Genomic DNA, 16,013 nt, shown 5'->3' with positions numbered 1-16,013 from the left:
GACCGTCTGTAGCCGACAATCGTGCGGAACTAAAGTTGCTAAACGAGTACCCGCGACGTCATCGCCGCGGCACAGATTAGGCTCAATCTTGACCTCCTTTGGCCCCGCCTCGCGACGCTTCTTCTCTTGTTACTTGGATTACGGCGCTAGAAAAGAGATTTTGTGGCTCTGCGATCACTGACAGAAGAGAATGCGCGGCCTCGATGAAAGCACTGAAGCCCTGTTGCGCGTCGGGCACGACGCCAAGCAACAGCTTTCACAGGCGTGGGAGGGGTTCATTGATTTTGCAGCGAGGGATAATGTCTTAGAGGTTGCGTTGGGATTGATGTAGGGCTCAAAATCTACGATATACCTGCCGCCTTTTTTTTTTTTTTACAGTGACCTCAGACGGGCTGACATGTGAACTACAGTATCGCGCAATCGTTTACTGGGGTCGTTAACTCTTTCGTGTCGGATATGATTCTTCCAATCGTGTCGCTCTTACCATTCCTGAACCGCAATATGGACGAGAAGTTTGCGGTACTCTCCAAGGGACCGCATTATGACGAGGAGGTGGGGTATAACACGCTTGGCCAAGCGAGGGAGGACGGGGCGCTTGTGCTGGCGTACGGGTATGCGCTTTCGTATTGTTAATATGGACAAGCAATCGTGCTGGCGCTGACCAAATCACAGCGTGTTTCTAGAAACCGTCCTTAACTTTCTGGGTATTAGCTTGACCTTATATACCGTTGCACAGGTGTATATGCGCGTCTCGCATGACAAGATCATCAAGCGGCAGGTCAAGTGCAAGTACTGCCTGAAGTGGATTAGCGACAAGGTGAGTTCATCCGATGCGGTGAATGAGCGTCTCTGATGGGTGATAGGCGATACGGTGCTGCAACTGTTCGAGTTGGCAGGATGGAAGGGAAGAGTTGCAGGGAGCGGGATGTTGAAGACGACTTCCGGGGTGGCAAGGAAAGAGAGCACACAAGCAGTGCACATGAACAAAGAGCTGGAAAGATAGGTGAAGGGCCTCAATTGGAGTATGGGTGGCGTCATGATCGCTCGATCTAATCGATCTGATAGCGAGTCATGAACGAATCCTATAGATGATGTGGCGGTGTCAAGCTTGATTCCGGGGTGACTGTCAGTGAGCATGTGAAACAGAGTTGTTCCAGAAGGCGCGGGCACCATATGATGGCAGAGTGAAGTCAACATCTCGTTGAATGTGATTCAAAGCTCAGTATAGAAACAAACTAGTCCCAAAACAGTAAGCAGTGCGAGTCAAGGTTGATTCCGAACGAGTTCGATATGGACCCGAGGGATGCCAGCATACTCGCCAACATGTGAATCAGGGAATCGAAGTTCGCGTAAGCCATTTGAAGCTGGCGGATGAGTCTTCTGATGCAAAAAAGTGAATGTGGGTGCCTGGTGACGGGTGTGAGTTTGCGCGCTCGAGTTGCAGATATCCGGATACACCAGCAGAAATAGGTCCTATGGAGGTGGGACACGAAGGGAACCGGCTTCTGGCCTCATACCCTCAATGTAGAGCCTGGGTGGACTGCGTAGAGCATTGAAAACGTGCACCGATGCCCCCTAGACACCCGTGATCGCGTATGAACGCTGAAGCGGATTTGGATGGACGCAGCCGCACAACAGAGGTGGGATCACTCGGATGTCTGCAGACCGCTGGGAGTCAATCCATGAATGAAGGCTGCCGCATTTTGACCTGTTGTTGGGACAAGGAGGTATCGAGAGTTGAGGTTGATTAGAAGGTGCTGACTCATCCCACGTGGAGGCGCATTCGAGGCAACACAACAAACGCATCGCGATGCTCATTGTCGAGACATCATCCAAGCTGTCGAGACCCCTTCACCTCTTTCGCCACTAGTGAGACCGGAAGGAATTCACGAAGCTTCTCTCCACGATGGCGGATCGCCACGCGTCGGGTTTTCTCAACGATAGCCCCTTCCAGACTTCGGTTCGTCGCTGTCATCCAGGCACCAGCTTTGTGACTCCCCTCCATTCATGTCATGCTTTTGACTCGGAACTGATGAAAAATCACTGTCACAGATTCGCGCCGAGGCGTTGTCGATCTCCCTTCTACCACCGGACCTCAGGATCACAAGCCGACGAGAGATCGAATGCGCGGATATTGGCGAAGGGCCGGTGACTAGGCAGCTCGCATAACGCCCAATTGGATGCTTGAAGACGACTTCACAAGCACAGCGAGATGGCAACAGGAAAGACAACATAGATATTGTTCGCGCGCAATGATGGGGTTTAGCGCCCGCGGTTGGCGCAAGGCCCGAGTGGTGAGGACAATCGATCGAAGACCCTCAGATAACCCGGAGGAAACGTGATGTTGAAGTTGTGGCGGCGTCCGAAGCACTGAAAAGAGTGAGCTCTGCGAGGTGGGCTGACCTCATGGAAGATGAAGCCTATCGCCCAAGACTCGCTCTAATTTTCACCCCTAACCATTTTCGTGGCCCACAAAGGACTCTGTTTGGAGGATCTGCAGAGCCCGCGGGGATTAGTGGCGTTTTGGCGACCCAGCGAACCACTCGCCTTCCAATTTCACATGCCCCAAATTCCAAGCCGACGTTGGGGCTCACTAATCGATACGGGGTCTGGGACACGAATATAAAGATCCTCAAGTGCCCTCGAGTGAGTTGCCAGAAATTCAAACCACGCACTGACCTACGACTACCATCCCACCATGAGTGTTCAACGCAACCCCAAGGACTCGATGAAGTCCACCTGGCGGACCATGGACAAAAGCCAGTGGACCTTCTTTCACTGGCTCTATGAAGTCTTCGACATTCATCCCACGTCGCTTAACAAGGACATCCCAGTCCACCCGAAGACGGACAAGGTGCCCTATATGCCAGAATGGCATCAACATCGCTGGGTGCTGATGCACGCCTTCATCCCGATTGCGATTCACCACGTCTACTACGCCTACACCGGCCGGAACTTCACTCGCTTGGGCGCTGTGATCTTCTACAGCCTTGCGTTTAAGCTGATCGCCATTCACGAGCTGCACGTTCTGCGCCGGATCGGTCATAGCATAGGATTCCTCGACGGTGATGTCCACGATCGTGATGGAGTGCCGGACGTGAGCGTGCGCAAAGTGGCCGAGTCTCTGCTGTCGACGTCAACCTTCCGACCTGTCTTTACTGTATTCCTTGCCTATCGTACCAGCCAGCCTCCCTCGTCGATCAACTGGTACTGGCTGGTTCTGGAGATGGGGCTGTATGGAATCGTGCTCGACTTTTGGTTCTACTGGTATCACCGCATTATGCACGAAGTCACTCCGCTCTGGAAGTACCACCGCACTCACCACCTTACCAAGCATCCCAACCCTCTCCTCACGCTTTACGCCGATCTTGAGCAGGAACTATTTGATATCGCCGGGATTCCGCTCATGACCTATTTCAGTCTCAAGTTCATGGGCCTGCCCATGGGTTTCTACGAGTGGTGGGTCTGCCACATGTACGTGGTCTGGGCCGAACTGGCTGGCCACAGCGGATTGCGCATTGTGGCGATTCCTCCGAACACACTCAGCTGGCTCCTGCGTCTCTTGAACTCTGAGTTGATCATTGAAGATCACGACCTGCATCATCGATACGGCTGGAAGAAGAGTGGGAACTACGGCAAGCAGACACGTCTCTGGGATCGCATCTTCGGGACTTGCCGCGAGCGCGTCGAGTGCGATGAGCAGAACATCGACTATGTCAATACGGTAGACTTGCCATGGTTTTAGAGAGGCAGGTGGGGTGAGCCTGTATAGCAGCTATGAATTATGTATATACCCAAGTGCTGAGAATATGAACATTTTGTCTTGTTGAGCGTGTCTGGGGAAGGAGTCTTCGGTACGTGGCGGTAAATTGAGCCTCGGCTGGGGCGTGTCCGTTTTGGGAAGGTGTTGCGAGTTGGGCCTTCCCCTCATTTCTCTCTCTGGCTTCCATCATCCGTGGCCAAAATCCTAGTTCGCTTCTTTGACACAAGATTGAGGATCTCAGATCTCCCGGTCGCAGACCTTTTCCGCCCCGTGTTTCAACTGTTAGCTGGCCCGGGGTAAACCTGTTTGAACTTCGGGTTCCGATGCGACAGCACAATGCATCATCGGTTGGCGAAACGTCTCACCCGCATAACCTGCACCATGAATGACGGCCAGATATTGGACACGGCAAGATATCAGGGTACAATAGGCAGCTAACAATGGACGATTGAATTGCGCCGAACCTACGGCTGTGTCACCACGATGAATTCCCCGGCGTGCGTGCTGTGTTAATCGACCGGCTTATAAGTGCGAGTTGCTACTCAGGATGAATTTGCGAGAACTCGACTCTTTTCTCTGATTCGGACCACAATACAATAGCAACTTGCGAAATGCCTGCGGAGTGGGAGCAGAAAGCCCGGCAGAAGCGAGAGGCGCTTGCCGACAAGATCCCCTCTGAATGGGGACTACCCTCACACTTAATCGAGAAAGCAAAGGTGACGGACAATATTCTCGGTATCCCTCGCGAGTCTGGTATCCTCAGCGAGGAGGAACTCACCATCACCGAGAACTATGATGCCACGGCGTTGCTGGAACGACTTACCACGGGCCGGCTCACTGCTTCTAAAGTTGCGACGGCCTTTTGCAAGCGGGCCGCAATAGCGCAGCAGCTCACCTGTTGCTTGACGGAGATATTCTTCGATCAGGCCATTGTGCGTGCGGAAGAGCTGGATCGTCATCTGGCTGCGACCGGGAAGCCGGTTGGCCCTCTGCATGGTATCCCGATCAGCTTGAAGGATTCCTTCAATGTCAAAGGGGTCCATACCACGCTGGGCTATGTTTCGTTTCTAGATCGACCCCCACTGTCCGTGAATAGCCCGATGGTAGACCTGCTGTTGCGAGCCGGAGCCATCATCTATGTCAAGACCCATATACCCCAGACGATGATGACTTGCGACTCCCATACGAATGTTTTCGGCCGCACTCGCAACCCATACAGCCGGTGCTTGACAGCGGGCGGTAGCTGTGGTGGCGAAGGTGCTCTGATAGCTATGCGCGGGTCGATTCTCGGCGTTGGAACTGATGTGGGTGGATCAACTAGAATTCCCTCGTTTTGTTGTGGCATCACGGGCTTCAAGGCTTCGGTTGGAAGACTTCCATTTGCTGGCCAGACACCACCGGGACGACTCGGCCTTGCGGGAGGCATAGGAGTTGCACTTGGTCCTCTCTGTACTTCCCTCAGAGATGCAGACCTGTTCTTCCGCACCATAGTATCGTCACGCCCTGAGGATATGGATGACAACTCGCTGGGGTTTTCTTACATCGAGCCGCCACCGTTGAAACCCCAACTTACCATTGGGATTCTGCCCGAGGATCCCGAGTTCCCTCTACAGCCACCCATGTACCGAACAATCACTACCGTCGCCCAGAAGCTTGCGGCTGCTGGCCACCGTGTTATTGATCTTCCATCCGGCGACCTTCCATCCTTGGCGAGCACATGCAAGCTCGCCTTCAGCTTCTTCAAAATGGATCCCGACCGTTCCCCTTTGCAAAATATCAAGAATGGTGGCGAGCCATATGTTCCTTCGCTCAGCGTGCTGTACGATCTGGATAACCTTGGCCCAGAGCCAACTCTGCGTGATCTTTACAACCTCAACGTTACCAAAGCGCAAGTAGCGGCGAAGATGCGACAAGCGTGGATGAAGAGCGGAGTGGATGTGGTTATAGCCCCTGCCTATCAAAGCTGCGCTCCCCTGCATGACACATACGGCGACAATGTGTACACTGTTATCTGGAACGTGGTTGATGTGTGTAATGCTCTTGGCTGTTATGACCTCTTCCTAATTGCGTCATAGTATCCGGCCTGCGTTATCCCTGTTGGAAATGCCAATAAGGCGGCTGACGCGAAGTTTACACGCGACGTCGCGTATACTCCCGCTTGTAAGTGCATCCCCTGCATATTTTGTGATCGGATCGGTAACGGTCGAAGACCAGCCGGATCAGATCGAAGGGGCGCCTTGCCACGTGCAGATCGTCGGCAGGCGGTTGAAGGAGGAGGTTTTGCTGCAGCATGCAAAAGTTATTGACAAGATACTGGCCGAAGAAATTTAAGATCTCATGCAGCTGGCTCCGCGACTCGTTATTGCAGCATCGCTACAGTGCCAGCCACTTGTCGTTTCAACAACGGAGTCTGCTCCGTCACCGCGCGGTCTGTAAGGGCGGGTTTAAGGAGACGCGCGGAAGACCGGGTTCCAGAAAGGAGGCAAACATTTCTGTTCATGGTATAAATGTGTACTTGGCTGGATGAGTGGGCGCTGATGGGCTGCCGGCTATGGCTTTGGAGAGCATGTTGGTCGCAACACAGGGACTGGATCTGGAATGGAATGATTGGATGATCCAAGAAGTGTGCTGATTTTTCGGGCTTTCTTCGGCTTTGCTTTTTCTGTGCTAGGGGAATCAACAACAACAGTGACAACACCCATCTTTTGGAGGCAGGTCTTGGGTCGTAGTGTACCCCGCAAAGGGGCCCGGGTTGTCTTCAGGCTAATTCACATGAGCTGATGGAACGGTGTCTGCGATCTACAGCCAAGGCGGAGCTGGCGCCAGCAAACAGCGCTCTTGACCGTCAAGGAAACTGGATTTCATTGATTGCTTCTTCCTGCCCCTGCTCCAAGCCACCAACCATAATGGTGCCCGCTTTTCTTCCCTTGACTCCGGACGCGACGCGATCGGGCCCAACTGGCCAGCCAAGGCTGCACTATTGGCCTCAGATGCGATATTCCGCGAGGGCGGCCCTCCCCTTTTTGAATCGGGCCATAGCACATTCCTGCCGCAGGGGCAGCTATTTAAGATCGCTCGGTCGCAATAATTTGGCCTTTTTGCTTTGATCAAATTCAGTCGCAATAACAATGCGGTTTTTATGCACTTCTAGCACTGCTTCCAGCGTGGTGTTGGCCGCCGCGTTGGCCAGCGCGCAGGTGCTCACCTGGGACCAGGCCTACCAACGAGCGACCGCGGATCTTCAAAAGCTCACTCAGAATGAAAAGATCGGAATGGTCACAGGCGTAAAATGGCAGGGGGGGCCATGTGTGGGAAATACGTATGCTCCTCAATCCATTCCATATCCGTCGCTCTGTCTTCAAGATGGCCCCTTATCAATACGCTTTGCGAATCCTGTTACTGTTTTCCCAGCCGGAATCAACGCCGGCGCGACGTGGGACCGCGAGCTCATCAGGAGCCGTGGAGCAGCCATGTCTGCTGAAGCCAAGGGACTTGGAGTCAACATCCAGCTCGGTCCTGCGCTGGGGGCATTGGGAAAGATTCCGAGTGGAGGGCGAAACTGGGAGGGTTTCTCGTCAGATCCGTACCTGATGGGTATCGCAACCGCTGAAACTATCCAAGGTATGCAGGGAAGCGGTGTACAGGCGTGCGCAAAGGTCTGTGGTTGAAAATCGACTGCGCTGCCGAACCTTAACTGACATGGTCCAGCACTTCCTTCTCAACGAACAAGAACACAACCGAGAGACCATCAGCTCGAATGCAGATGACAGAACGTTGCATGAACTGTACCTCTGGCCATTCTACGACGCTGTCAAGGCAAACGTCGCTTCCGTCATGTGCTCGTACAACAAGATCAACGGTACCTGGGCCTGCGAAAACGACCGGCTGCTGAACGGCCTGCTGAAAGGCGAACTCGGGTTCAAAGGTACTCTCCTGTCAGACTGGAATGCGCAACATAGCACAGTCTTGAGCGCAAATGCCGGGTTGGATATGAGCATGCCAGGGAGCGACTTTAATACCCCTCCTGGAAGCATCTACTGGGGCCAGAACCTGGCGACCGCGATTGCCAGCGGCTCTGTTCCGCAAGCACGACTGGATAATATGGTCACTAGAATCCTCGCTGGATGGTATTTGACCGGTCAGGACAAGGGTCATCCTCCTGTGGCGTTTAGTAGTTGGAATGGAGGTGCGGCGTCGGTGAATGTCACCACCCCCGCACATGGAGATCTGGCGCGCACTATCGCCCGTGACTCGATTGTCCTTTTGAAAAACAAGAACCAGACTCTTCCGCTAGGCAAACCGGCCAGCCTTGCTGTAATTGGCTCTGACGCCATTGTGAATCCGAACGGTGCGAATGCTTGTGCGGATCGTGGATGCAACGTTGGGACTCTGGCTCAGGGATGGGGGAGTGGAACGGCTGAATTCCCGGTATGTTCGGTCATGCCCAAGGGAATGCACTGAGCCTGGCTGACAGTAATAGTATCTTGTGGCTCCGCTCTCTGCAATTCAAGAGAAGCTGGCTGGAACCGGCACCAAGATCGTCACCAGCACCACCGATGATGCCGCCGCCGGAGCCGAGGCTGCCAGGGCCGCAGAGACGGCGATCGTTTTCATCAACTCTGACGCTGGCGAGGGGTAAGATTTAATCTATGCTCCCGGGTAATTTATCTAACGAAAATAGATACATCACCGTCGAAAACCACGTCGGGGACCGTAACAATCTCGATCCATGGCACAACGGCAATGCTCTCGTCCAGGCAGTTGCGCGGACAAACAGGCCCACCATCGTGGTCATCCACAGTGTTGGTCCTATTCTTCTTGAGACCATTCTTGCCGAGCCGAACGTGGTCGCGATTGTCTGGGCCGGCCTTCCCGGACAGGAGAGCGGCCACGCTCTCACCGATGTCCTCTTCGGAGACACCGCGCCGAGCGGAAAGCTGCCCTACACCATTGGCAAGACCGAGGCTGACTACGGTGCCCGCTGGACGACAGAGCTTGTTGACAGTTTTGCCGAGGGGCTGTTTATCGACTATCGCCATTTTGACCAGGCTGGAATCGAGCCTAGATATGAGTTTGGGTTTGGTTTGTGTAAGTACCACATTGTTTCCCCCATGATTCTAAAACTGATCTTTGCCCTCAACAGCCTACACAACATTCGAATACTCAACCCTTGCCGTCGCCGTAAACGTCATTCCCGGCCCAACAACGGGCGAGACCATCGTCGGCGGCCCCTCAGACCTGTTCACCACCGTCGGAACAATCAGCGCTTACATCCGCAACAGCGGAATCGTCACCGGCGCCGAAGTCGCGCAGCTGTACCTGGGCTATCCCGACAGTGTGCCGTCCACGCCGCCCAAGCAGCTCCGTGGCTTCTCGAAGATCAACCTTGTGCCCGGTCAGAGTGGGCAGGCAGTCTTTGAGTTGCGGCGCCGGGATCTGAGTTATTGGGATGTTGGGAAGCAGAAGTGGGTTGTTCCCACGGGGACGTTTAAGGTGTTTGTGGGGAGTTCGAGTCGAGACATTCGCTTGACCGGCACCCTCACCGTTTAGGTGGGCTTCGAGCCTACCCAAGCTCGATATGTTGAAAATTTCTACGCTGTCCATAACATGTACCAGTGCTACCGATATACATGAGTTTCGGGTGCAGTGCCCTTCATCTGCCACACCCAGCGAGCTATACTATCCTGTCCAAGGCAACTCTCTGCCTCTGCGGAGCGCTATCGTAGCCATACCTGCGTCCTGATGTTGCCAGATCTCCTTAATCACCTATATTAGTCATTAGAGTAACCCTGGAATTCGGCATTCACCATCTACTTACCTGGTACAAGTCACCCAGCATTCAGTGGACACTCCACATCATTCAATTGCCTGCCCTAGTCTGCGTCTCTCGAGCTCACTCGCCCTTCACGATACGTCTCATATTCACTAAACTAGGCCTTGATTCCATTGCCGACTTTTCCTCCAGGTATAAAATCCTCTTCCTCGCCACTTTACTACTCACTATGTCTTCCCTCCGCATCTCATGATCTCCTCATCCTTTCTCAATTCTACCTCATGGTCTAGTGTTGTACGTCGTACATTGCGTTCACTCTATTCCCGTCCTCTATCCTCGAGCATCGATATCCTTGGCATTTCAGACTTTGCCATGTGTCTGCTATAGAGCGAGTCTCAATGACTGGCTGAAGGAGCATCCAAGCCTACATCATCGAGGACAACGGAAGCGTCCCCGACGATTACATCCCTCTTGCTGGCTCAATATGCCTAGTCTCGGGGACTCCCAGGCGTTGTTGCCATCGAGGAAAAGAGATATTGCACCCGTGGCTATCGTGTCGCCTTTCTTTGCCCCCCACAGCAAGATAAGACTCGGACTATGGAGTCGACCGCCGCTACCTTGCGACGCATTGACACTGAAGGAAGGAATGATTGACAAATCCCCAGAGACCTACCGAACCCTTGCATGCGTCTTGCCCAACTCGGTGCTGCGCGGGTACCGGCGCCTTGGGTACCTCTCGCCCACAGAGGCAAAGGTGGTTACCTCATTCTAATGCCGATTCTTGTCTCGACCGAATAATATCAAATCCTGCTTCTGGATTCACAGTGAAGGCGAGGATACAGAGGCCGTCATGTCACTCTGGCTATCTGGTAAGTTTTTTCCACTTCCTTCTTTACACCGATCCCTTCACTTCAAGCCGACTGAAGCCCAGTTCTCGAGCAACAAATTGACCCAACCCGCCGAAGTGACTGCATCCCACTGATAGGATTCAGGGCAGCTTCCAGCTTCCTCGCACCACGAAATCCGCTTTGCGACGATGCCTGTTCTTGATCCAGGTAAGCTACCAGTACCCGAAAAGCAACACTCAGCTCCGCTCGACATGTGCTAGCTTCGCTATGCTTAGGCGCTTTCTCAACAACTTGGACCAGTCGCATCTCTCGCGCCCTACCGAACTAACGACTTGGGAATAATACGTCACAGTAGGATGGATCCACACAACGGGCAGGTTGCACAGCTTTTCCAAAAGCTGCAATGACATGTCCTTCAACTGAAGCTCGAAGATCAACCTTTGCCAGAGCCAGCAACAATTGACAGAGTCGCCGTTATATATATCCCTGAACTTATGAGCGAGCTTTCACGGCTGCATGGTACTCTATCGAACATCGATTTTCTCCCCCATTATCGTGCTGGCGCGGCCATCATAAGTGACCTGGCAAGTGAGAAGATTTCGGGGTGGCCAGATATACTGGAGTTCTACAAGGGAGGTTGGCAACACATCTGAAGCATTCGGGCTGTTCGGACAATCCTCGCAGTACGACAGAGACTTTGTGGTTTTTAAGGCGGCCAGAGACTGGAAGATCCCCAACCAAAAGCAAGTAGAAACAGGACTTGAGATGATCCCAAAGGAGTGGCCAACCATCGGCAGGAAGCTGCTCGCTTTTGAAGACCGACCAGTGTTGGAAGCCCCGCATATCGCTCCTTTGTCTTCCATGGAAGATTCTAGCACGCATGTCTTCATGTTGTTTAGCTATATCTGGCGACTCCCTAGCTAGATAGCTCCATTGTTCTGACAGATCTAAATACATCATTATTAATCATGGCTAAGTTCTCTCCTGGAGGGAGCCATAGCGTCCACTGTTAACCAGCGGATTTCTATGTGCGCCACCTCCAGGCGATGTGTGAATTAATGAAAAACGAAACCACGGCCATACATCGCATCAACCGCGCGATATTAATCCCCGTCGACGACGACACAACCCGCAACAAGAGACTCGTACCGAACTATGCAGATATAAGGCCTGCCGAGGCTTTACCCATTGACTTCAAAGTTCGACTGGCGTCCGAAGTTACCCTAAGAGGATTGTATTCCGACTCCACTTGACTCATCACCAAGAATGCCCCTGAGAGGCAATCCTATGCGAGACTGAGGTTTCCATTACCCCAGCTAGCAGAGGCGACCTGACCCACAGCAAAGCGCTCAGCGCAAAGATCATGTCGGGTTTTTGCTAGCGGGTGCTCGCGAGGCGAACCCTGAGGTACAACTTGAGACCGTCGGTCAAGCGAATCCTGGGGCGAGGGGGGTGGCCGAGCTGGAGGACGATGGGATCGAGAATCCCTACGAAGAAGCAGAGGTTGAGGAAGCACAGGTCGAAGAGGATCCTGCGGCGGAACTAGAGGTTGAACGGAATCCTGGCGAGGGAGCGGACACTGTTGAGAGTCCTGATGGCCTCACTTCTAAGTTGTGCAACTAAAGCCAGACGACTGGCCCGAGGAGTGACGGAGTACGAGTCGAATACGCAACGAGCCCCAGGGTCAAGGGAGCGGAAGGTATACAGAAGACATAGTGCACTAAGCCGAATTTGCGCCAGGCGAACTTACAGGGGATTATCAAGGGAATTGACCCTCGCGTGCGAGAACAGTCGGTAGTGCGTTTAGAACGGCTGCAGGTGCCTAGCATGGCTGGCGGCGATTAGAATAGGATTGCAGCTTCCCCTACTCGATCTATAGCTGAATAGCATCGGCCGCAGGAATCCATATCATTTTGGCAAGAGGATTTTAGAATACGTTGAAAAGCACAGCATAATGCCAAGTATTGTTCGAATTATCACTACTGCCCCATGCAGATTCTGCTTACTACCGCCACCAGAGCTAGGTACAGTGCTTCCAAACCCTGGTTTTGCGCGAGCCCATGCGTTCCACCCCAGGTAGACAATCAAATCATCAAACGATACATTCTCTGGTTATTTTCACGGAAATCTCCACCATCCTTTCAGCAATATCCCCAGATCTCATTGCATCTACCCGATGTATGGTTAGTCCGTAATGAGAGGCTTACGTCTTATTTCACATGCAAAGAAATTCCAAGCAGAAAGCAGTCACGTCGATCGAGTCAGCCGTGATGGGTGTCCTGGGGTCGGGTTCTTCGGAGTTTCGCCCAGACCTTGATAGACCAACCAGAGAGCTTTTTCATGTTAGTAACAGTAATTTACGGGCAGGAGAAGCGCTAAAGGGCATACGTTTTGCCAGTGGCCCTGTCGTAAAAGATCTGGTCCGGTTGCGGCTCGGCGAAATTCCAGTTTTTGAGCCTCATATACCTGATACACATGAACATGAAAAGCGCAGACAGCCAGGCCAGTGAAAACATACTCGAGGATTTGAATCAGGTCCGCGCGAATTGTCCGTTTTTCGTCATCGATCAAGTCGGGCAGGAATTCAACTATCCTTTGCCCGGCAACCCTGGACATGACAATAACGCTGACATAGCCACCTGGGTAGATATCATAGTTATCTTGTATGAGGCGTGCCTGGGCGAGGAGCTTTGGAGTCCCACCAGAGCCCTCACATTCACGGAGGGCGAGACATTCAGCATCAAACGAGCCCATTCCCCATGTCACGGCTGCGGTGCGATAGACGGCGGACTCGACGAGGCATGGGTTGCACCTTCACACGGTCAGCAAAGCGCACCGAGCTATTGGAGCGTCGAGACTTACTGAAAACGCATCTTAACGATTAGCCGATCGTTATTTTGCTGCGAGGCGGCCTCAAGAACCACCCAGCGCTCATTGAACCTAGGTTGGTGACGCTCGGAGACAAGCGCGTTGATGGTGTAGCGGATTCCATGAATTTGACGCGTGGTTCCGATCAGCCTGTCGAGGGTCCGCCCGTCCAAGAAGTCGGATCTCATGATTCTGTCGATATGGCAATTGATGTGGGTTTGGAGGAGAAGATGAAGGGGAAGTACCTCGTGACGTAGATTTTGAGTTTTGGGAGGGTTCCAGTGTTATTCCGAAAAACTGATAGAGAGTGAAGTATTTCCCTATTTGGTATCTTAGAACGATATCCATCAAAAGCGTCCTTTCTATGAAACAAGATCACCAACAATCATCCGGCCAGTAATGATCTATACCCGGCACACAATTTGCCCGAATCAATATTACTACCTTATTCTATTCTGCACCTGGCAAGCTTACTTGATTGTATGACGAGTCATCAAGAACGAACACAAACAATAGTCCTCCCTCCGTCCCACGTAATACGTTTGCGAACCTTGAGCCTAAACACCTCGTGCTTGGCGTGCAGATCATTCTCGTTTTCATCGACCAGCTGAGCCGAAGGCGCAAAAACAAGAGCCTCTCCGGTTCTGAGGTTGGCAATGCGATAAAGTCCATCCGGCATCCCGTGCTCATTATTGTCATTTCCTTTATCAATTGGGATGTGCGATCGAAGCATCTTGTACCAGTCAGGGCTCGTAAAGCGATGTATAAACGTAATCGAGCACAGATCGATGAGCCGGGGTGAGATGGTGGGCTCTTGCGTGGAGATGATCGTGCGAACACCAAGATGGCGCTGTTGCCGGATGATTGTCAAAAAGGTTTCTGTGAGCTCTTTCGCGGCAGCGGAATCTGTCATGTACTGTGATTAGTTAGTTGTGGTCTGGTGGCCCGGCCGGGAATGGTGAGGCACATACCTTGTGGGCTTCATCCGCCACGATCATCTTCCCACGAGAAGGATGTGCGTAGAGAAACAAGTCGATGGCAATGCGAAACAGAACACACGCCGTACTCTGGTCGACGAACGGACAACTAAGATCCAAAATGGTCACACCCCCGTCCAAGAAATAATCTGCAGCTCCAGCACCCTTGAGATCAAGGTACGAATCCAAGAGGTCCAATCGCTGCGCCAAAAATGGGGTCTGAGCTCTATCCAAACGAAGGTTGTCGAGGCGTTTGCGAAAGTCACGGTAGTCGAAATGTCCGCCGCTTTCGATTGCCATTTCTCGTAATACCCTTAGTACTTGGGCCATGTATAGTGGCATCCCGTCGCTTTGAGACATTGACATCAGTGAGAGCATCATGCCGATGTTGAGGTGTTTGGGATTGAGCCTGAATGGCTTTGCCTCGACGTTCGGGATCTGCGAGTACATTTTCGCCAGGTTGTGGTAGTTCGTCGGTGACACCAGAACCCGCACAGGCAAGCGTTTCTGCTGCGATGCGTACTGCGGTAGAACTGATGCTAGGAATGCCGCCTCACTTGGCTGGGAGTTTACATTTGAACTGTACTCGTTGAAATGCAGAACTAGAGTTGAGACGGACTGCTTTAACTTCCCCAGCACCGGTAGCCCCATTGAGCAGTTCTCTGGTGATATTGTTAGTCCGCCATCCCAGATCGAGGTTGGGGACATACCGATGATGCACGAGGTTGTGTGCGACTTGCCGCTTCCCTGAAGACCGCAGATAAACGCAGAAAAGGGAACATTGGTATTCAGCACAACTCTGGGGTCTGGCGCAATCTCAGTGTTCGGAGCTGCGTTGAGCTTTCCCATGAGCGCGAACTGAGACGGCAAAGTATGCCCAGCTTCCTCAAGGGCGGCGGAGACCAGAACGGCATGCTCCAGGTTCACAGACGATGTAGCTCCTGTCGCCTCCTCCTCCTCATCGCCCGAAGTGAGAAGATGGAGCTGGTCTTTCATCGGCGGCATCGAGGCTTTGGGGTTGGTTGTCTCCTTCTCATCACGCGCTCCAGCAAGGTCTTCTTTGAAATCTGATCTACTGTCAGGTTGGAGCTCGTTCCATTAACGCACTGGAGAAGATACCTTGAAGAAGCGCATTGTCAAGACCATTGTCTTCATCACTAGAGGCGCCCGTCACATCGCTGGTGTCCTGATCAGAATCCGTTTCGTCGCTCTCGGAAGGCTCGCTAGGAGTGTTGGTGACGTCCCGCTTAACCGTCTTCGGTACAGTTGGCGCTCCAAAGGTAAACTTGGCCTCAGCAGCCGTTTGTCCGAACGTGAATGGCGTCTGAGCCTTCTTCTGTGGAACTTTTGAGGGTGGTAGAGATTCTTCATCAGACGAAGACGTGTATGATGATGCGGAACAGTAGACCGGCTGAGGTGAAACGGGTCTGGTGGTAACCTTTCCCAGTCCCTGTTCAAGGTGGTTAGAGTAACTGGAGGACAGTAGTTAGCCAACGCCCGAATGAATGATCTGGTATGGGGTTCGTGTCAATACGCTTCCACAATGTCGCTAATGTACTCAGCACGCTTGGGCTTCTGCTTGGTGTACTTCGCGGTGATCGCGACCCTGTCGATTCGCTGGTTCTGCTTGTGGATAGCCAAGAGTTCCGCGCGGATCGCTTTCCGGAGCACGGGATCCTTGGAATGTTTGACCATCCTGCGCAGGGAACACGGCGAATACGGGGGAGGCGGAGACAAGGCGTAGAGCTGGTGAGCTGTTGTGTTTAGGAAGCTTGTTGGAGGGC

The 16,013-nt window shown here is 52.8% G+C and overlaps 6 protein-coding genes across 6 annotated transcripts; 4 read left to right on the top strand and 2 right to left on the bottom strand.

Annotated features, from left to right (window-relative positions):
• Nucleotides 1–67: 67 nt before the first annotated feature.
• On the top strand, nt 68–1,165 carry BJX68DRAFT_90949 (MscL family protein). Its single transcript, XM_071049993.1, has 4 exons — nt 68–327; nt 411–611; nt 673–817; nt 864–1,165. Exons 1-4 carry the CDS (start codon nt 191–193, stop codon nt 930–932), a joined length of 552 nt encoding a protein of 183 aa, XP_070899301.1. The 5' UTR covers nt 68–190; the 3' UTR covers nt 933–1,165.
• A 1,301-nt stretch (nt 1,166–2,466) lies between these two features.
• On the top strand, nt 2,467–3,914 carry BJX68DRAFT_90952 (sterol desaturase family protein). The gene has a single exon (XM_071049994.1). It carries the CDS (start codon nt 2,699–2,701, stop codon nt 3,743–3,745), a length of 1,047 nt encoding a protein of 348 aa, XP_070899300.1. The 5' UTR covers nt 2,467–2,698; the 3' UTR covers nt 3,746–3,914.
• BJX68DRAFT_275753 (amidase signature domain-containing protein) lies at nt 3,765–6,464 on the top strand. Its single transcript, XM_071047910.1, has 3 exons — nt 3,765–5,790; nt 5,839–5,923; nt 5,973–6,464. Exons 1-3 carry the CDS (start codon nt 4,375–4,377, stop codon nt 6,092–6,094), a joined length of 1,623 nt encoding a protein of 540 aa, XP_070899299.1. The 5' UTR covers nt 3,765–4,374; the 3' UTR covers nt 6,095–6,464.
• A 353-nt stretch (nt 6,465–6,817) lies between these two features.
• Nucleotides 6,818–9,477, top strand: BJX68DRAFT_90941 (beta-glucosidase). Its single transcript, XM_071049992.1, has 5 exons — nt 6,818–7,419; nt 7,472–8,191; nt 8,244–8,398; nt 8,445–8,851; nt 8,907–9,477. Exons 1-5 carry the CDS (start codon nt 6,892–6,894, stop codon nt 9,311–9,313), a joined length of 2,217 nt encoding a protein of 738 aa, XP_070899298.1. The 5' UTR covers nt 6,818–6,891; the 3' UTR covers nt 9,314–9,477.
• A 3,122-nt stretch (nt 9,478–12,599) lies between these two features.
• On the bottom strand, nt 12,600–13,440 carry BJX68DRAFT_266638 (uncharacterized protein; the record flags this gene model as incomplete). Its single annotated transcript, XM_071045564.1, has 4 exons — nt 12,600–12,717; nt 12,773–12,850; nt 12,903–13,196; nt 13,247–13,440. 4 exons carry the CDS (start codon nt 13,438–13,440, stop codon nt 12,600–12,602), a joined length of 684 nt encoding a protein of 227 aa, XP_070899297.1.
• Nucleotides 13,441–13,595: 155 nt separating this feature from the next.
• On the bottom strand, nt 13,596–15,991 carry BJX68DRAFT_90932 (uncharacterized protein). The gene is made up of 5 exons (XM_071049991.1): nt 15,764–15,991; nt 15,349–15,701; nt 14,940–15,296; nt 14,224–14,891; nt 13,596–14,168 (listed from the first exon to the last, which is right to left on the bottom strand). The coding sequence occupies exons 1-5, from the start codon at nt 15,922–15,924 to the stop codon at nt 13,746–13,748; spliced, it is 1,962 nt and encodes a 653-aa protein (XP_070899296.1). The 5' UTR covers nt 15,925–15,991; the 3' UTR covers nt 13,596–13,745.
• Nucleotides 15,992–16,013: the final 22 nt, after the last annotated feature.

The sequence above is a fragment of the Aspergillus pseudodeflectus genome, assembly GCF_044049435.1.
Source record: "Aspergillus pseudodeflectus strain CBS 756.74 chromosome Unknown BJX68scaffold_20, whole genome shotgun sequence".
NCBI lineage: Eukaryota > Fungi > Ascomycota > Eurotiomycetes > Eurotiales > Aspergillaceae > Aspergillus > Aspergillus pseudodeflectus.
The sequence above is the reverse complement of the archived record's forward strand: the minus strand, read 5'-3'. Positions and strand labels throughout refer to the sequence as shown.